Source organism: Simochromis diagramma, unplaced genomic scaffold (assembly GCF_900408965.1).
Source record: "Simochromis diagramma unplaced genomic scaffold, fSimDia1.1 OVJJ01000768.1, whole genome shotgun sequence".
Lineage (NCBI taxonomy): Eukaryota > Metazoa > Chordata > Actinopteri > Cichliformes > Cichlidae > Simochromis > Simochromis diagramma.
This window is the reverse complement of record NW_024387035.1, coordinates 357,855-378,403: the sequence shown is the minus strand read 5'-3', so window position 1 is coordinate 378,403 and position 20,549 is coordinate 357,855. Positions and strand designations below refer to the sequence as shown.

General features: G+C 43.8%; 2 protein-coding genes and 1 long non-coding RNA gene across 4 annotated transcripts in view; 2 read left to right on the top strand and 1 right to left on the bottom strand.

Annotated features, from left to right (window-relative positions):
* Positions 1-20,549, top strand: part of LOC120740759 — a 288,808-nt gene that overhangs the window by 255,252 nt on the left and 13,007 nt on the right. Inside the window, exons 1-2 of one of the 2 annotated variants that reach the window (XM_040043234.1) lie at positions 17,896-18,103; positions 19,544-19,900. In XM_040043234.1, the coding sequence (XP_039899168.1) occupies positions 18,067-18,103; positions 19,544-19,900 (394 nt within the window). In that variant the 5' untranslated portion in view covers positions 17,896-18,066. Of the gene's footprint in view, positions 1-17,895; positions 18,104-19,543; positions 19,901-20,549 lie in introns of those variants that run through there. The other variant, XM_040043235.1, reaches the window with a different exon arrangement.
* LOC120740779 lies at positions 961-4,702 on the bottom strand. Its single transcript, XM_040043258.1, has 2 exons — positions 2,854-4,702; positions 961-2,771 (listed from the first exon to the last, which is right to left on the bottom strand). The coding sequence occupies exon 1, from the start codon at positions 4,303-4,305 to the stop codon at positions 3,193-3,195; it is 1,113 nt and encodes a 370-aa protein (XP_039899192.1). The 5' UTR covers positions 4,306-4,702; the 3' UTR covers positions 961-2,771; positions 2,854-3,192.
* LOC120740804 lies at positions 14,610-16,256 on the top strand. The gene is made up of 3 exons (XR_005697501.1): positions 14,610-15,126; positions 15,279-15,335; positions 15,428-16,256. It is a non-coding gene; the product is annotated as an uncharacterized LOC120740804 (long non-coding RNA).

Here is a 20,549-nt window from a genome sequence, read left to right as displayed (position 1 = left end):
TTTAACATTGTGATGGCTTTTGAAACTCTTCTTTCATCACCAGTGTCTGATTGTTGTGATGGCATGGTGGTATGTGAATGTTATGGTGTAGTAAAAAGTTCAAAGCCCTTTATCAGAGCCTCTCTCTTGTTCTAGGTGTTCAATATGGTACCGCTCCTTTTTCGTTGGCGCGGCGATCTCCTCCTAGGCTACTCTTCTTTCTTCGACCTTCCGGGTAGACCACCGGTCGGCCCGTTGCACAGGTGTGAGGGTTTATTCTGCCTCTCAATTTCACCTGTGTTGGGTGGAGATGGATCCTTCCCCACCAAGCCCTCGTGCGCGGCCGTGATACCAGGTGTCGCCTTTCCCCTTCAGTTGGACCGCTGTCGCCGTCCGAGCCGATACCTCGTATGGACCAGTCCAGCGGGGTTCCTTCCACTTGCGTTTGATGACTCTCAGCCACACTGTTTTCGCGTCCGGGACCTCTCCTTCTCCTGTGGGCCCTTTTACAGGCCGCCTGTTTTGTGAAACTGGACACAAGCGCCTTTAACTCGTTCCAGTCGTCTGCGTGGGACCGGTTCCCCTTTTGTCCCGTTCAACCGAGCCCACCATTCCAAGGTGCCGGAAACTGTCTCCCTGTTTGCAGCTCATATCGTGTAAAACCTGTGGATTGATTAGCAGAACATCTTATGGTCATTAACGCAACCGGCAGGGCTGCGACCCAATTTAGCCCTGTTTGCACGCAGATTTTTGCCAATTTGTTTTTCAAATTTAGGTTCATTCTTTCTACTTTTCCCTGAGACTGAGGATGATAGACCGTTCCAAATTTATGCTGGACACCCAACATTTTTCTACTTTTGCCAAATCTTGATTTTTAAAATGGGTTCCATTATCTAATCTAATTTTTTTTTGAGAACCCATAATGTGGAATGTAATGATTGATTAAACACTTAATGACAGTCTTAGCATCCTCCTTTTTTGTAGCCCAGGCCTCTGGCCAGCCGGTCAGAGCATCAACACACACTAACAAATATCTTACCCCGCCAGGCCCGGAATCAATCATATCAGTGAAATCAATAACAATCTCCTTTCCCGGCCTCTCAGGGGGCCGAAACTTACCCACTTCCGGTTTTACTGCTGGCTTAGGCTTGTGTGCCCCACAGATTAAGCACATCCTGGCTTTTTCTCTTATCATTCCTCGCAGCCCGGGATGCCACCAATGACACAAGTTTCTCTCCATCTGGGCTATCCCCACGTGGGCGAGTCCGTGGGCTTCATCCACCTTCTGTTCTGCCATTTTGGCTGTCAGCACGGGGCGCCCGTCTGGCCCCCTCCACAAATTTCCATCCTGCCAGGCTCCTTTGTTTTTCCACACCCCCTTTTCCTCTGGGGATGCCTCCTCCTGGGCCTGTTTGACTTCCTCAATCAGGTCAACAGATATCTCCTCTTCTGATGTTACCTGTATCATTTGTCTCCGTCCTTTGTAGCCTGCGGCCTCCTTTGCGGCTTCGTCCGCTCTCTGGTTTCCTTTTTCCACCATGCTGGTTCCTTGGGAGTGAACTTTGCATTTTATGATGCTCACCTCATCTGGGTCAGCCAAGGCCTTTTCCAGTTCCTCCATTTCATGTTTGTGGGAAATAGCTGCATTGGTTGCTGTTCTGAATCCTGCTCTTTTCCACTGAGGCAGCTCCACTTGCGCTGCTCCAAACGCATATGCCGAATCGGTGTAGATGTTCACTCTCCTATTCTTGGCTAGTCTCAAAGCTCGAGCTAGGGCTATCACTTCAGCTCTCTGGGCCGACTGCTTTCCCTCAATCCTTCCTGACTCTCTGACCTAATAATCTCCTTCTACTCTGCAAACCACCGCATACCCTGCTTTCAGTCCTCCTTCGTCTCGGTGGCAACATCCATCGGTGAACCAGTCCTCAGCTCCCGGTATGGGTTCGGCCTTCAGGTCCTCTCTAATCTTTTCCTCAATCTGTGCTCTTTTGGCGCAGTCATGTGGTTCCCCTACTCCCATTAAATCTGCCATGTTAATTCCTTCATGTGTAAATGTCAAATTTGGGGCCTCTAAGACTTTGCTCAGTCTCTCTTGTGCCCGTGGTGACATACAAAATGCTTGTGAATTCACGTATGCCACTATGCTATGTGTAGTGAGTATTTTTAGTGGGTGTTCTCTCACTACATGTGCTGTTTTTTGGATAATTCTAGCGACCCCTGCTGCATGTTGTGTGCATGTAGGATGCTTTGCTTCTGTTGGATGTAGTTTTACACTAACATACATGAGCACATCTCTACCCCCCCCCCTTTTTTCTGAAACAACACTCCATTTACAACTGAGTTTGTTTCAGAAACATCCAAATAGAATGGCTCATCATAATTGGGTGTGGCTAAATCTGAGGCCCTTGACAAATCCTGTTTTACCCTAATAAATGCGGCTTCGGCTTCAGGCGTCCAAGGCAACTCAGCCTTAAGGTTTCGAACGCCAACCTGCTTCATTAGGCCCCTTAAAGGGGCAGTTTTGCCTGCATAATCCGGAATGAACTGCCTGCTGTAACCTGTTAAACCAAGAAAAGAAAGCATTTCTCTCACAGTTCGCGGTTTTGGGTGTGTCAGAATTTGGTCTCTGTGTGTGTTCATCAAACCCACTGATTTGTGTGCGATTACCCGGCCCAAAAAGGTCACTTCAGGGCGAACTAACTGCAGCTTGTCTTTACTTACTTTAAAGCCGCACTCTGCCAACCTATTCAACACAACGAGCGACGCCGCTGTACAATCCGCTGCTGACGGGGCTGCAATGAGAAGATCATCAACATATTGTATTAATGTACAATCATCAGGCAAATTACATGACGACAGGGCGTCTCTGAGCACCTGATTAAAATGCCTGGAGAAAGCGCAAAGCCTTGTGGCAAACGTGTGTATCTGAGTTGTTGGCCTCTGTATGTGAATGAAAAAATGTCTCTGAGTGACTCATGCAGAGGAAGACAAAAGAATACATTTGCCAAGTCAATGCAGGTGAACCACTTTTGGTCACTTGTAATAGCTGATAAAGCTGTGTACGGATTTGGTACAGGTGCAGTGGTAGAGAGCAATATTTCATTAATGGCTCTCAAGTCATGTGCCATGCGATATTTTCCTGTTCCATGTTTCTCCACTGGTATAATTATTGTGTTCCACAGTGAGTGAGAGGGCTCTAACACCCCGGCCCTTTTACAGGCCTTCTATTGTTTCTGTAATTCCTTCCTCTGCTTCAGGTTTGTGTTTATACTGTGGTCTATTGATTGGTGTGTGTGACTTGAGCTGGAACAAGACAGGAGGACACTTAGCTAGGCCAACGTCCGTGGGCCCTTTTGACCACAGACTGTCAGGCAGATTCGACAATCTAGCAACTGCGTGAGGATGATCTACTCTCTCCTCACCATGTGTTTTTGAAATTTCTTTATGTTTCAAGATCACTGTATAATCACAGGCACAAGTTATGCGATAGGTTTTACAATTTGAAGCATAAGATAAGTTAGGAATTTGGGTTCTTTGCCACCCTGCGTCGTCCAGTGCTCGCCTGACCATTGGACCTAGATCACCTGCATCATGACCTTGGTGGACCGCCAATGTAATGTGAGGGGTTGAATTTTCTTCCACATTGTACCAAGGCAGTTGTTCATCAGTTAATTTCACAGCCGCGGCTACACCTTCTGGTCCGATGTAGATGTCATGTGTTTGCACATTCCACGTCTGACCCTCAAGATCAGACTGAAATAATTCACGATAGGTGTCGTCACTATCTTTATCATAAAACAGATTGACGTGGTCGGGTTCGCGCGGAGGGAGGTAAACTGCCAAGCTCATTATCCAGGGTCTCCACAGCTGAAATTGCCTCAGAACATCCTCTTTCACTAGTCTCCCCCAGTAGATGTCGGCTTTTGCTCTTTCACAATCTTGAAGCAGATATTGAGTCTTTGAATTTGTTCCCAGGCACGGGAAATGCTGGCCCCCTGGCAGAGTCACAGATAATCCATCTGCTGAACATGTGATTGTAGCGCCCAACTTCACGAGCAGGTCCCTGCTCATGAGATTTGCTGGCGCTTGCGATGACACCACATAGTTGTGTTTCAAAGTCTGCTTGCCCAGCTTTGTCAAAGCTGGGTCAGTCACTGGCAGAGTGATTGGGATCCCGGAAAAACACACCACGTTCACTGTGTGGCAGGACAACGTTGCACTGTCTGGTGCTGCTCTCAATGTTGAATATGTTGCTCCAGTGTCCACTAAGAAGGGCAATTCTGTCCCTTCTACAGTCATTGACAGCATGGGATCTGCCATTTCCATGCTGTTTGGTCCCTCCGGGTCCCTTCAGTACTGGTCCTCCCTCCAGTCAGCCACTGGATACTGCGCGGCTGGTGCTGCACTCGGGTTTGGGGCCTGATATGCTCCCCTATAGCCATCTCTTGCTCTCGGAGCTCCACGTGCCTGGGGTTGGTAACCTCTTCTTTGATTGTTCTGATGACGTTCTGGGCAATATTTGCTCCAATGACCCTCTGCTCCACACCTCCAACAGACATTCCAAGGCACTCTGCTGAGATTCCCCGTGTTACGAGCTCTTAGTACTCCCTCCGCTGAGCCACCACGCCCTCTGTACGATCCACCGGTTCCCCAATTCCCTGTGGGTTGGTTCTGCCTTGGTGCATTGGCGGGCCATCCGTCATTAGTGCAGGGACCCGGGCCACTGTCTGGCCATTCAGGCCCTGGACCAGGCTGGGTCGCAACTATCCTCATTTTTTCTGTTTTTTCTTTTTCCTCTTTCTTCTTTTCACAGGCTTTGTTTCTGGCCTCCGCCAACTGTAATTTGAGCAGAGACGCTTGTGCCTCCTCCAACTCTTTTTTCTGCTTGTTCGCCCTGTCCTGGTCCAGCTGTAAACGATGTGAGACGTGTCTTTCCCACTGCACCGAATCTGCTACGGCAAAATCTGGATTTTTCTGTAGATCTTCTATGACCTGGTTTGGCAGCCCTGCCAGCACCGCTGAGCGAAACCACGCCCGATGCTCACCTTCCCTACTCCCACTCAGGGACTGACATTTAACTGTCATAGGCCCTTCATTCTGAAACACCAGTGGTACCCTGGTGTATTCAACATCAGCTACTCCTCCTACAACCACTGCAGTCTGTCCATTTGGGCCCTGAACTTGTCCTCCCCTAAGGGTCATTACAGGCATGACATGTTGTCGTCCTACAGCATTAGATGTTAATGTGGCCCAAGGAAGTATCTCTGCTGTGTGATACTTGTTAGCATCTCCTGGTTTTGGAATCCAGTTCTTCATTTGGTCTTCCAGCTTCTTATTTTGCTTTTTCCGTTGTTTCAAAGCCTCCACTATGCTCTCCATATCTTCTGTTTCAGCTGTGTCATCCTCCTCCATCCAGGAAGATGCTCCGTTCCACAAGAACATCCACTTGCAACACTTTGCATGAGTTTGCTGTATTTTCTTGATTTGTTGGTTAATTCTCCAGTTAATTGAACGTTTCTCTGCCTCGGTTTGCAGTTGTTCCAGTTGCTGCTCACATCTCTCTCTTTCTATTTTGAGCACAAGACTTAGGGCTATTTTGTCATCTAGCCCTCTCTGTTGGGAAGCAATAAGCTTGCTTAGCTCAGCTTCCATTGCTTTGCATTCCTTCTCAGCTAATTTTGATGATCCAGGAGAAGCTAAACAAATGGCTCTTTTTAACTGTTCCTGCTGCTCCTTCAGAGGCTTATAGCCTCTGTGCCCAGTAGGTGTCATGCTCGGGCCGTCAGCCATTATCCTAGAACACAGGCTTACCTCCCTTTTTGTGATGTTATACGGCTCCTCCCCTTGGGTCAGCCCGCAGCGTCTGCCTGTTAAGTTTCACAATTACTTTCACTCCTCCAAGGGCCACTGTCTCCTTGTGATCTGCTTGGTAAGACACACAGCCAACGCAGTGTGTCAAGACTTAACCAAGCCTCTTTCATTATTCACTTATAATGACCACTTTTCACTCTATAATATAAATGTTATAATATCATATACACTACATATTGACCTCGGGGCACAAAACAATCATACAGCTCAAATTCATTCACACAGCCTTAAGTTTTTCACAGAAGATTGCCCCGAAGCAATATCATGTTTGCTCACAAACTGACAAATTCGCCGTGTTCTATCGTAGCATAGGCAAAGTGAGCCGCGTCTGTAGGCACCCAATTTGGATCATTTTCATTCTCAGTTATCTCCTTTAAGCCTCGAAATAGGAGAAGACAACGTTGCACATAGGCATTTAATTCATGCGCCTCAATCTCAGACCACACTGTCATCTCAGGAGGTGCATCACCTTCATGTGCGACAACGTGACACTTACAATTGACCGCCAGCAAACCCTCCGTTTCAGTAATTTTTATACAACAAGTGACAGAATGCAGCGCTGCCATGTTTGGTTATATTTTATATAAATAGGAAATTATCTGTGTTAAATGGGACTGTTTAATGCATGGGACACAATATAATCATTTATTGTTGAAGGGACAAATGTCAAAGGGGTTCTAACAGGTCCACTTTATTGCGTGCTCATAAATTTTGTTATCTGGGTCACTCACCCGATGTGCTTTATTTTGATATTATTAATTATGTCACGCTTATTAGTGGCTCATATTTATTTACGGCCTATATTTGAACTTGACTACAAAGGCAGAGCATCATTCCATCCTTTCAGGGGGAAACACTCCACTTTCTCTGTGTCATGGCAGCTCAGAAAACTTCATGGCTTAAAATCAGTTGTGTTATCAGTATAAAATATTTAAGATTTGATTAAATTGTTTTCAATTAACTTACAGCAGCTTACTCTAATCTAGGAACACTCTCTTATCCTCCTCAAAAACTGAAGTTACTCAGTCTTAAATGCTTTTTACATTACATAAATCAACTGTAATTAACTAATAACCTTCTAGTGATTCAGACTTGGTTTAAAACATTCAAAAGCCTTCTAGGGACCTATTCTAATCATAACCTATGTGTGTGTAAGCTTGTTTGCATTTAGCCCTCTGCACTCAAGGCATTTACTACACTTTATCAGTCCGGACAGTCACGCCGGACGAAGCTTCTGACCTTCAACAGGCCGAGTGCCAACTCATTATAAGCACATTTGCAAGGTGTGTCTGAAAATTATTGAAACCACTCTTTTTAAATCAGAAGCTATTCATATTGTTATAACATCAAAACCAGCAGCTTATTTACAGGCTTTCAGCAATAAAAAGCCTTCTGCTTATAAGGCTCACACACACTCTGGGCAGGAAGTGAAGAAGCTCCGTTCTCCTCCCAGCCACCAGCTCATTTGCATGTTCACACACCATCTAAAAATAGCTCGCAGCGCTGCAGCTGCGCTCTCGTCACACAGGGTCACACAAAGCTCAGACAAACTCTATTATTTTCTATTACAAAGACGTCTTATATTTACAATCACTGACAGGCCTGACAGATTCAGCACCTAACAAATTTCGACAAATTTAATATAACGGGTCTCACCGAAGAAAGTCTCACTTTTTTGTAATCAATCAAACAGTATCTGTTACTTCTGGAACAGTTTCTGACCTAATTTCTAAAATCCCTAACTCAATTTAACTTTATCCAAACAAGCACATGACACCGTTTAAAACGGTGAGGAGACTCTAACTCCTAGCTTGATTCCGGGATGCCCTGTACCCCACAGTTAAGCCAAACTGAACTAACCCTGTTCGCCGACAGGTCAAGACCGCGCGTCCACGGCCAGGAGGGAGCGTAACCTCCGGGCTATGCGCTTCTTAGCAACTTCTGGTGCCGTCCTATAATAATTTGTAACAATTTGAAACAACAGTCAACACCCTAAAACAAGAGTCTGACTAAGGCAAGTGCCACCTAGAGGTCAATGGAGCCAACCCTCACTTATAATCACACAGGACCACACTTATAACCAATTTGGACTTTAACCAACAACATGACCAATTCCCTACCAAACTACTTGAGCCTTTAACTCAATATCCAGGGACTCAAACCCAACATTATTACTTTCATATTTCTTCAACTTCATTAAATATTCTTAAGCAACTTTAACTGCATAACACACGGTGATTCTCATCAAAATCAAAACAGACACCCACCAGCAACGTCAGTGAGTAGACTTTTAATTTAATGCAGCACAATTTGGCACAATTTGGGAATCAACTCAACAGGCAGTGCCTTACCTTTGGATGCACCCGGGAAGGCCCACTCACATCAGATCCCTGGTCCGTGCCTGTCCACTCGACAACCTCGGACCGGCCACGCCTCACACTTCCACCCCAATACCACAGGACGAGCCCCCAAAATGTTAAGGTTCAAAATATTGGGGATGGACACCAGAGGAAAAAACCCATAATAACAACACTGGTCCGGTCAGGTTGAGTCAAACGATGATTTTAATGGTCACACGTGGGAGATGGACACTGTATGCAGACAGTCTCAGATCTCGTCTCAAAAAACACATCACCATAGTTTTATGAAATCAGGGTATTAGAACGCCCCTTCATGCGTAGTGACAGGTGTAATACAATCAATGTTGACAATTTTATTTAACATAAAGAATAACATTGTCTCCTTCCCGAGGGCAGACGCTGACTGCCCCCATCAGTAATGTAACTAAGTTACTAATTTAAAGTAACTTACCCAACACTGACCTTCAGGTATTACACGCTTACATATACACACGCAGTTACTGTCTATTTAGAAAGGCAGAGGCGTCACCGTGTAATTATTTTACATGTAGTTGTTTTTTTCCTGTGTAATAATATTCAACATTGCATCAATACATTTTTCAAAAAATGCCTCTCTGTGCAAAATGGGTTTAAAAACATAAACAGCTGTGGGATCCTGTTTGTCCGTGATTTGAACAGCCCAGTGCTGCTCCTGACGACGGGAAAAGCAATCCTGCAGGGAGACCTAGCTCGGCACTTGTGCAGGTAAAACCAAAGGGAAGATGCTTCACCATATTTTCTAGTCTTTGCCTTACAATGAAGTTGGTTTGGAAACATATTCAGCGATGCTTCATCTCCTGCTTTGCATTTGTGTAGGCACCCGTGCTAGCAGTGTCCAAGCGTTTATTTATTGGTTTTGTTTTTTCCCCCCTTTGGGAAGGTCTGGTCTAGCACAACCCCTCACTGGAATGAGACAATTCTACAACAACAGGAAAAGCAAGACGCAAGTCACCAGAGCTCTTTTTGTTACTTGTGCATGAGGGAAAGAACTCTGTGTGTCCTCCAGTGTCTCTGTCTGTCAGTCCAAACCTTCAGCAGTTCTTCAGTGGATCTTCTTCTTCAGTGTATCTGAGTTGTGTTGATGATGGACAGACAGCTGATGGATGGACAGTGAAGAGGACCAGAGGAGGACTCACTGAGGACTGTGGAGCAGCTGCAGGCTTTGGGAAGGTTCATGGTTCCTCCTGTGTTCTGGATCGCTCCGTCTCCTCTGGGGGAAGTTACTTCTGTGAGAACTCATCTGGACAGCAGAGCGATGAAGTGTCCATCAGTGTTTCAGGTACAGACAGTCAGCTGTTCCAGCTGTGTCTTTGTTATCATTAACTCTGTCTCTGCATCAATGTTTCTGTGTCTGTTCCTCAGATAAAGGGCTGGTCCAGGAGATCCCTGCAGTGAGGACAGGCGATGATGTGGTTCTGCCTTGCAGACGGGTGCATGGGGACATCATCACAGCTCATTTCTTCATTAATGGAAGCCATGCCGATGGACGACCTCGTCCTTAATTCTTCTTCATTCTGTCTTTTTTTTTCAGACATGACAGATGTGACTGTGTATGTATTACAGTTTCTCTGCTTTAGTGATAAAATGGTAAAATGGTAAATGGCCTGTATTTATTTAGCGCTTTACTAGTCCCTAAGGACCCCAAAGCGCTTTACATATCCAGTCATCCACCCATTCACACACACATTCACTATTAACTATTAAAGTTTCTCACCACAAACATTCCTGTCTGAGTCTTTGTCCAAATGAACTCTGCCTGCTAAGAGTTTCCATCCATAATTCCATAATTGTCTTTGTAAGTTGTAAGCTGTTCCCTGTTAATGAGTTTCATTGAGGTTTATTTGTTATTTTGGGGAAAATTATGTCTGAAATCACATTTAAAAAATTACACTTAGCACCTAGCATCAATCAATATTACAGTAGATAAGATATCTATTAACACTCACTGTATGAACCTTTCTATTTCACGCTACCCTTTCAACATCACGGCTCACACGGCTCTTAATCATGGCTTGTTTTTGTTGTGTTTGGTGGTTGTAGATAATGGTTTCTATGAGCTTTTAGCTGAGATTCAGAGGTTTCTGTGGAACTTATATTTCTGACCTGTGCTATAACTGATTGAACGTGATCTCCCCCTTTTGCCCCCGGTACCAGGGGCGTGGAGCTTAACAGGATTCAATAATTCATCCCTGAAGTTAAACTCTTACACGTCAAACACAAAGCTGATGTCACGATCGAGACAGTGAATCCGTTTAATTGTCAAGGAACTCAAAGCATTAGCACCATCTTGCATAACAATGTAAATGACCTAATTAAGCCTAATGACACAATGACATTAAATAAATGGCATCATAAGGTTATGTGAGGCAGCAAAATTTTACCCCAACCCACACAAACATATTAAAAATAGATAATAAAGGGAAACAGTGTAGCTGCACTTTGTGTTAAATCTCTTACAGAAACTCAAACGACATCTCAGCTGATTTAAAGCATACATGACTTTAAACATCTGTCACAGCAGCAGGTTTGGTCAGTGACGCTGGAGGTGTGAACAGGGAAGTGGCGGTGCTGTCGCTGAAGTCCTTGTTCTGTCGCACTTCAGTCGGTCGTCATCCAGACAGCATGAAGACTGCATGTGTCTGTCTGCTCCTCGGTGAGTCCATCACACACTTCCTACTCTCAGCTCTAACCAGTGTTGGGAAGGTTACTTTTAAAATGTATTCCACTACAGATTACAGAATACATGCCCAAAAATGTATTTTGTAACGTATTCAGAATACATTACTCAATTCAGAATACTCTGGATTACTTAATATATTATCATGCTTCCTAAAACTACATGAATGTACTATTGCTGTGTGATATATTACTATTACTGAAGGCTACTCGCCATATCAATACAAACTAGATGTTTAAATCTTAATATACATGAGTAACAGTAGGTGGACATTAGGTAAGGCTGCACTTTTTGCAGCGATCTTGTATAGAAAACTATTCAGCGGCAGGTCCGCGGCTCGAGCCGTATTAAAGGGACCTCTGGTTAATACGTCGGGTTCGTGTCGGGCTCGTAGCTGAAAACTAGCTTTACTTTGTTGTCTGGGTCGACTTTGCAAGCGAGAGACAGAGAGAGGTCGAGTCTTAATAGTTCAATTACAACTGGGCTCGTCAGTCGTCAGGCACTCTTTGGTTATTATTATATTTACATGCTTCATACATGATATACCTGTAACACTCTCTCAATTGCCTCCATATAATTTTTTGAATAATAATTTTTACAAATATTTCTTCACATCATTTATGCAGGCCACAAGTAGAGGTGACATGGGCCGTGAGATTGAGACACAGGCATTTGAGCCTCTTAATGCGTGTTTTGTTTGAGTTTCCACCGGCGTGAAATTACCAAAAATAGAGAGGGGACAGCCTAACATATGAAACGGGAAAAGAACGATGTGTAATCCATTTATTTCAACAAAGTAACTGTATTCTGAAAACCACCTTTTTAAACGATAACTGTAACAGAATACAGTTACTCACATTTTGTATTTTAAATATGTATTCCGTTACTCCCCAGGCTAGCTCTAACCAGTGTTGGTCAAGTTACTTGAAAAAAGTAATCAGTAACTAATTACTGATTACTTCCCCCAAAAAAGTAATCCCGTTACTTTACTGATTACTTGTTTTCAAAAGTAATTAATTACTTAGTTACTTGGTTACTTTTTAAAAACACGATTTACCTGCTGGATGTGGAGGTCCTGGGCTGGTGTGGTTACACGAGGTCTGCGGTTGTGAGGCCGGTTGGATGTGCCATATTCTCTGAAACGCCTGTGGAGACGGCTTATGGTTGAGAAATGAACATTCAATGCACGGGCGACAGATCTGGTTGACATTCCTGCTGTCAGCATGCCAATTGCACGCTCCCTCATTGCTTGTGGCATCTGTGGCATTTTGCTGTGAGACAAAACTGCACATTCCAGGGTGGCCTTTTGTTGTGGGCAGTCTGAGGTACACCTGTGCACTACTCATGATGTCAGATCAGCATCCTGATGTGGCACACCTGTGAGGTGGGATGGATTATCTCAATATAGCAGATGTGCCCACTACCACACATTTGGACTGATTTGTGACCACTGTTTGGGAGGGATGGTTATATTGTGTATCTGGAATGAATTTTAGGTCTCTACGTCCATCCCATGGGGAATGGGAGCAGTGACAAAGGTGTTGGGTTTATATTTTTGTTCAGTGTACATTGATAATATTTATTTATGGTGAAACAGTGGTAAAATATCGCTGTTGCTTCCGTATAAATGAAGCGGACATACCTGAGTGTCCGCGATCTAATCCTGTTTACATAAAGTAAACCTGCTCCCGAGCAGGTTTACGCTTACGGCTCTGTTGCTATGACAGCAAGTCCCGGATGAGCTTCGGAGAACCGAATGATCCAAGCTCACGCGAAATCGTCAACAATCTAATCCAGCTAACTTACTTAGCGAGGTACGAAGAACGGACCCCTGAGCTACAGCCACCCAGTGGTAAACATGAGTAAACCTTCACTAGGTTTGGGATAAAGGCTGATTCACAGAAATAAGTTGACCCAAAAATAGCAGACCCCAAAAAATCACTACCTTTATAATTCTCTGTGTCCACAAGGCACCAAAAGACGGGTGCAGCCTGCTTTGAGGTTGAGGTGATTTTGCAACGTTAGGCGTTCAGTCTCTCTTTCCAGCAGTAATGTATCAGTTTTGCATCCAGTTTTATTTAGTAGCTTCTAACAACTTTCAGACGGTTAATGAATGGAGCAGTTTCACTATTATACATTTTTGATGTTAGTTCACTGTATTTGATGATCAGGAATTATAGTAATTCCCACACAGTGACCTCTGACCTTTACTGACCTCTGTCCTCCTGTTGCAGGTGTGTGTGTGCTGCTGTCTGCACCGACTGTTTCTGCAGGTGAGTTGATGAAATGAAAACAATCAGTGAGACTCCAACAAGAACACAAATACACTTACTGTGTGTGTGTGTGTGTGTGTGTGTGTGTGTGTGTGTGTGTGTGTGTGTGTGTGTGTGTGTGTGTGTGTGTGTGTGTGTGTGTGTGTGTGTCCTCCAGTGTCTCTGTCTGTCAGTCCAAACCTTCAGCAGGTCTTCAGTGGATCTTCTTCAGTGTCTCTGAGTTGTGTTGATGATGGACAGACAGCTGATGGATGGACAGTGAAGAGGACCAGAGGAGGACTCACTGAGGACTGTGGAGCAGCTGGAGGCTTTGGGAGGGTTAATGGCTCCTCCTGTGTTCTGGATCGCTCCGTCTCCTCTGGGGGAAGTTACTTCTGTGAGAACTCATCTGGACAGCAGAGTAATGAAGTGTCCATCAACGTTTCAGGTACAGACAGTCAGCTGTTCCAGCTGTGTCTCTGTGCAGATGTTTCCAGAGGTTGGATGTAAAATTCCTGTTTTGTGACATTGTTACAAAGACATTGTGTCATGCTCTGTTGTGTTTCTGTTGGTTAGATAAACATGTGATCCTGGAGATTCCTGCACTTCCTGTGAGGACAGGAAGTAACATGACCTTGCGTTGCAGACGAAGGAATGGTGGCACAGTCAGAGCTTATTTCTTCATTAATGGAAGTCATGTTGGGTCTGAATCTAAATCGGAGCTCATCATCACAAATGTCCAGCAGTCTGATGAAGGTCTCTACTCATGTTCTACTGACACATTTGGAGAATCTCATCCGAGCTTTCTGCGGGTCAGAGGTCAGAACACTGACATCACTTTTGTTTTAATGACAAGCACTCACCTGCTGACCTGATAATGAACTGACTGAACCATCTTCATCCTCACCACAGCCTGCACCTCTCCTGTTAACTCTCCCGATACTTCTGCATGTCCGTGTACTGGGACAGCATCGCCTCCTCCTCCTCCTCCTCCTCCATCGTTGCCATGATAGCTGGTCTGGTTTCTGTGATTCTTCTGGTTCTAGTTCTGCTTGGAGCTCTGCTCCTCTATAGGAAATTAAAAGGTATAAAGTCTTTTCGATTTAACAGTTTGCAGTTAGATCAGTGACAATAACAATAATAATAATAATAATAAAAATGATGTGACAGCTGTTTCTCCTCTACCATCATGATCAGTGCCCGGGTCTATAAAAGGGTTCACTCTGTTAACTTGTTAGAGTTTAAACCAGTGCAGGACCAGAGTACTGTTTAGTTTACTTGCTCTTGTACTTTAAGAATTAAGTAATTATTTAATTAATCTTTAGCTGAGTGTTAATGTCCACTCTGGGCTCTACAATATATTTTGCATTAGAGTTTAAACAATAAGACCTGTGTGATTTCATCTGCTTCTGACATACTTTATAATGTGAAAGTTTATGAGCTCTCATCTCTGTCAACAGGAAGCAGCCCATGTGTAAACTTCATATCCTGTGGTCTACATACCTTATATGTACCTGTGTCTGTGACAGGATGTGGTGTTTATGCTGCTACTCTTTGTGTTTGATGCTTGGTCAGCTCAGCATGAAAGCATTAAATTAAACATAACCTCATCCAACCAACATATTTTACAGGCATGTGTTACTGACTGACCTCCCAATAAAAAATAATCATTTTCATCATTATCATCATCATCATAATTAACAGGATGAAACCTTGAGCAGAACCTGGAGCCCAGATCTGCTGTATAACTGCAGTATAACTAAGGAAGGATTAGAAGTGCTCTAATAGGGTGATATGGTACTATAAGGTCACGAAGATAAGAAGGACTTCAAACGAACAGTTTATTCACTAGAATATGTTTTTGTTTCCTGCTTCGTTTATCAGGAAGGAGTGACTCATCTCCTCTTTCAGATGTCACCTATGCTGATGTCTCCTTCACACAGGACAGGTATGTGTCACCAAAACAACCCACACACACACCATCCTTTATAGTTTCAGTCAACACACAACTTCTCACTGTGTGTGTGTGTGTGTGTGTGTGTGTGTGTGTGTGTGTGTGTGTGTGTGTGTGTGTGTGTGTGTGTGTGTGTGTGTGTCCAGACAAACATCCTGCTGATCCATTGTATGCCCACTTGGATGTAAGGTCTTACCCTTCAGGTAAACATGAGCAAAAACTGATGATGATGGTGGTGATTCAGTGTTCACCTTCACAACTACCTGATATTATTCCCTCATATTTCTGTCCCCAGGGTGTGCTCAGGTCAGTTATAGTCAGGTGGTCTTTAAAAAAAAGAAGAAATCTGATGGGTTGACAGGTAACCTTGACAACAACTCCTGAAATCAAACGCCATCAGCAAACTCAAAATAATCACCTCAACCTGACATTACATGTTCTGTTTGAGCTTGTAGGGGGAGGTAGAGACAGCTTCTGTGCTCACTGACATTAAACACAAAATGTTAGTTCTGCTGGATCAGTTCAATTTATTTTATTTTAGCTGTGAACTGTAACCGCCTGAGCTTACAGGTGTAAGGGCAAGTGGAAATGTGGTCCCAAATCTTAAATTGCACAAAGTCAGTGCAAATCCAAAAAAGGAAGCAGGAAGCAAGGGCGACCCAAAAGTTGGACATCTCAAAGGATGAGGAGAGGAAGATCAGAGATGCACAGCTCCCACCGCCAATCAGGATCTCGCCTGGACAACAACATATGACAACTCCATCACCCCCAACCGGGTGGACCTGAGTCTGGTTCTGCTTAAGAGCTCTTCCTGTTAAATGGGAGTTTTTCCTTCCCACTGTCACCAAAGCCCTTGCTGATAGCGGGTCATAAGATTCTCTGTATGTATTATTGTAGGTTCTACCTTACCTCAAGGTGACTGTTGTTGTGATTTGGTGCTGTATAAATAAAATCGAATTGAACAGGAGAGGATCAGGGTTCCTGAGTGCACAGGAACACTCAGCTGATCTGTGTGTCACGTATGTTTTACAGCACCGGCCCCCAACCCCCAGGCCATGGACCAGTGGTCCGTGAGACGTTTGGTACCAGGCCACGAGAGTTGAGGCTCGGGTGGGAAATTTATGGTTTTCAGGGCCTTTATCGTTACATTTTTAAATGTTTTTATCATTAACTCGGTTTCCCTGGGTCCGCGTGTTATGAATAAGTCCTCTTTTTTTTGTTACTGGTACTGGTTTTATTTTGTTGTATTTATCCACAACACCTAAAGGCCGGTCCGTGAAAATATTGTCGGACATATACGAAAAAGGTTGGGCAGCACAGAACAACAGTTTTGAGGTGTTTCACACAGAATGACCAAAGCCACTCTGTAAATGAATGAATGCATGAATTAATAATTTTAAACATTAAAATGTTTGCAGTGATTTCCACTGATTTAGACTGGTGAACTGGCCAGGTGGTATCATCGTATAAGGGTGGTGGCTGACAACAGTTTTTGTTTGCTGGATCATTTTAGTTCAGCTTTCCTTTTGTTATATTTTAGTTCAAAATGTGTTAATTACATAAATAAAATGTAATTTTCTCTGTAGCACTTCATGGATTTCATAAGCAACACACCTTAGTTGTTCACACAAAGCATAAAAGTAAAAAAAATAATATATATACAGTGTTATCTTCATTTTAGATGTCAAAAAGTATTTGCGGCTCCCAGTGTTTTCTTTTGCGTGGAAACCGGCTCCAAACGGCTCTTTCGGTGTTAAAGGTTGCAGACCCCTGTTCCACACCTTAGTTCACAGATTCACTTTGTCTAAGGTTGATTTCTGGGATTTCACACAACCCAGGATTCAAATCATGAATACATAATGGGCTTGGATTTACAACATTATGAATGAAATGTGGTCTAATTGGAAGCAGCAGGCCCCTCCCCTTTCACCGGGTTGTGTGTGAGACTTTAAATCATCAAACTGTAAATTATAAATTTTAAATTATCATGGATCCCTTTAACCCGAGTCCTAAAGTGTATATTTGTTTTCTTACTCTTCTTATATTTATCGTTTGTTTACTTGCACTGCTGTAACTGGAGCCTCGTCGTCTCGTCTCTCTATATGCTGGACTGTTTGTAGCGGAGATGACAATAAAGTTTACTTTGACTTCAGCAGCGAGCAGGCGCACCGAGGGCTCTCGCGCTCACTTTTCGTGTACAGAATTTCGAAAAAACATCGGTGCAAATTATAAGTCTGTATCATGATGTCTGGTGTTTTTGTTGGTTTGTTTTTATTTTGTTTTATTTTGCGAGCTGGTTATTAGACGCTGCTCCAGCCGGTCAGAGACTCCCCGCCGCCCCGCCCTCTCCTCCCTGTGCCGCAAGCAGCAGACGCACCTCGCAAACGGAGGGCGCCCTTACTCCCAGCAAATGGGTGATAGAAAGCCGATTGGTGCCTGTACCATTCCCAATATGGCTGGCTGATGTCGGGGCAGCATGAGTACGAGCAATTTTTTTTTTTTTTTTTCTGCCGATGCCCGTGATGCCGCCCCGGGCAACCGCCCGTGTCGCCCGTATCAAAACCCGCTACTGACAGAGCTTTACAAACTACAAACACTTTACATTACAATTGTGATACACAATGTAACTGTAATGTAATTTACAATGTAATTGTAAAATACAATGTAACAATTGTAAACTACGACACAGAGCGATTTCAAAAAAGAATGATAGAGAGAATAAAAATAGAGCTTTTACTGAGCTCCTGCTGTCACTGACTGCAGCACTTTCCCCTCGGATGGAATAAGGAAGTCTCTGAATACGTCTCTATGAGCTTTTACTTTGAAGGTTGAAACCGAAAGTAAAACTTTCTTGTTACAGCTGGAAAGTTAGAGCCGTGTGAGTTTTTGGGTGTCGCGTGGAGCAGAGTTGGTTATCGTCTCTGCCACAGGAGGATGAAGAGCCTCGTGTCCTTCCTGCTGCTCGTGCACGGTAAGAGCTTTGAACCCGTGTATAGTTGGGCTGCCGTCAGCCACAGGGGGATGTTTTCAGTATTTACCGGTCTCTGCTTCAAATAAGCGAATAACAGATTGCTGGATGAGCCACACTCAGTCATAGCTTAGTCTGTTACTCTCCAGGTTTTACAAGTAGTTTTGTATTTTACAAATGAAGCTTTGTCTCCGACTGAATGCGGAGTTTATTTTAACTCTTATATGTTAACCCAGTTTTTTTTTTACTTTTAAGAGCATGATTAGGATGTTTCACAACCTTTTCACAGTAAAGGAAGTGGTTGGCTGATCTCGGGTGACCTGTAGGAACTTTTATTAATGTCTTTCAAACAGAAGCAACACACATGGTTGACATTTGTGTTGCTTCTGCTTCTTCTCAGCTTTACGTCATTAATACACCATAATCCCTGAGCTCTGACCAGGGATGCTCCCACACAATCTGCAGTGATCAAACGTTTGCATTTCACTGATTTTACTGTCAAAGTAGGGGATGATGCTGGTGTACCAGGAAGAAGTTTGCGTGTGTGTTTTTAGCTGGACTGAAAAGGATTTTTACCCTGAGGCAGGAACGTTCAGGCTTAAAATGACTCTATATCATTTATGACAGATTAGATTAGACCAACAAGTCATTTACAGCAATTTGAATACAGGCAATAATTTTTTTGCCAATTAGCAGAAAATGTGTGTGTGAGGATTTGTCTAACAGCAGACAGAGAAGCGCATATGCTGAATGAGCTGCTTTTAAGGAAATAAACATGTCTGAGGTCAGGTTAATCAGGGAAGGTGTGCAGTGACGTGAGATAATGAGCTTGTTTCAAATGTAAAAAGTGGAGTTTTGAAAACATAGAAGGTAAAAATATGAGCTCCCCGAGAAATGCTCAAGTACAGAAACCTGAAAATGAAACATCTGGAATTCAGAGAGGTGCTGGAGTTTGAAAATGGAAAATGGTCCATGTTTCCTCTTTAACATCAGTCTGTGAGCTGAGGATAGCAGCGGTTCTGGTCTGATGGAGGGTTCTAGCTGCTCAGCTGTCCTGGCTCTGCTTCGTCCTGTTGTTGAGCTCATGATGCTCCAGATGTTGTCAGCTGGTGAAAGGTCCAGACGGTTCAGCAGCCGGACTCTTCTCTTATGAAGCTGTGTTGCTGGAATAGATGAAGTCTGCGGTTTAGCATCCTTTGCTCAAACACGAAGGCCTTCCAAGAAAAACTTGTCTGCATGGAGCAGATGTTTCTTTGGCTCTTGATCATACTTTTGAGCGCTGATGGAGGCTCCTGATGGGTTTCAATATGTTTTCAAAGGTTTCTAGTGCTACACACTGTGGTCATTACTGGTACTAATTTAAAACCTGTTGTTAGAACTCATCCCGACATGTGACCCACCCTGTGGACAGACTGAATGACGACACTCTGTTTCTCTTATCAGTTTCCCAGCATGCCTCAGGGGTGGAAGTGTATGATGTGTATGAAGGGGAGGAGTCTGTCCTGCTGCCCTGTCAGGTACCTGTTAATGTTTCCAGTAGCTCCACAGCAGTGGTCTGGGACCGTGATGAGTTCAAGATCCCAACAGTCCACATGCGTGTGCAGAGCGGCGATGATATTCTGAATGATCAGAACCATCGTTACACCAACCGAACATCGATGAAAGCCGACGCCCTGCAGACTGGAGACCTCAGCCTCACCCTGAGGAACCCTACAGTCTCTGATGGTGGGACCTACACCTGCATCGTCCGCAAATATGGACAAGATCAGAGCAAGACCCATGTGCAACTGAAGGTCAAAGGTCAGTGTGTGAAACTGTCTGTACTGTCGTTATGATGTGTGTACAGTAATGTGTGAGCGGAGTGTGAGATGTTGTAACTCTGAGCTCACACATCACCACTGGCTGATAACTAGGGCTGCCACAAACGATTATTCTGATAGTCGACTAGTCACCGATTATTTTTGCGATTAGTCGACTAATCAGATCATCATCCATTGGACGTAAAACATACAGCTTATTGCACCAGCAGCATCTGCTCTTATATAACTATCATTAGCTTACAGCTTTAGGTGTTTAAGGTATGTGCTAACTAAAAATAAAGACAAGATGATAGTTTATTAAATTTTAATGAAATTTGCAGATTGTTTCGGTGAAGTTTAATAAACTCCTTGCTATCTAAAATATAACAGGACACCGGAGTAAATTCTCGAGCATCTCACACTTTTGATAATCAGCCGTCTGCTTGACGTTTATTCAGCTGTGTAAAAACTATAACTTTAATCTCAGCCAAACCGATTTACTCAGGAACAAATAAAATACTAAAAAAAGCCAAACAATAACATTTTAAGTTATCTAAGTGACGCATGTATGTTTAACCTGAGTAGCGAAAGACGGCGGTGGGTTTGAAAACGATTTGCCGGGAGTCCGGTGTTCTCACGGCTCTAGTGAG

What these genes read in the sequence shown, in the direction of transcription:
- LOC120740779 (XM_040043258.1), bottom strand. Translation starts at nt 4,305, where the DNA reads ATGGAAATGGCAGATCCCATGCTGTCAATGACTGTAGAAGGGACAGAA.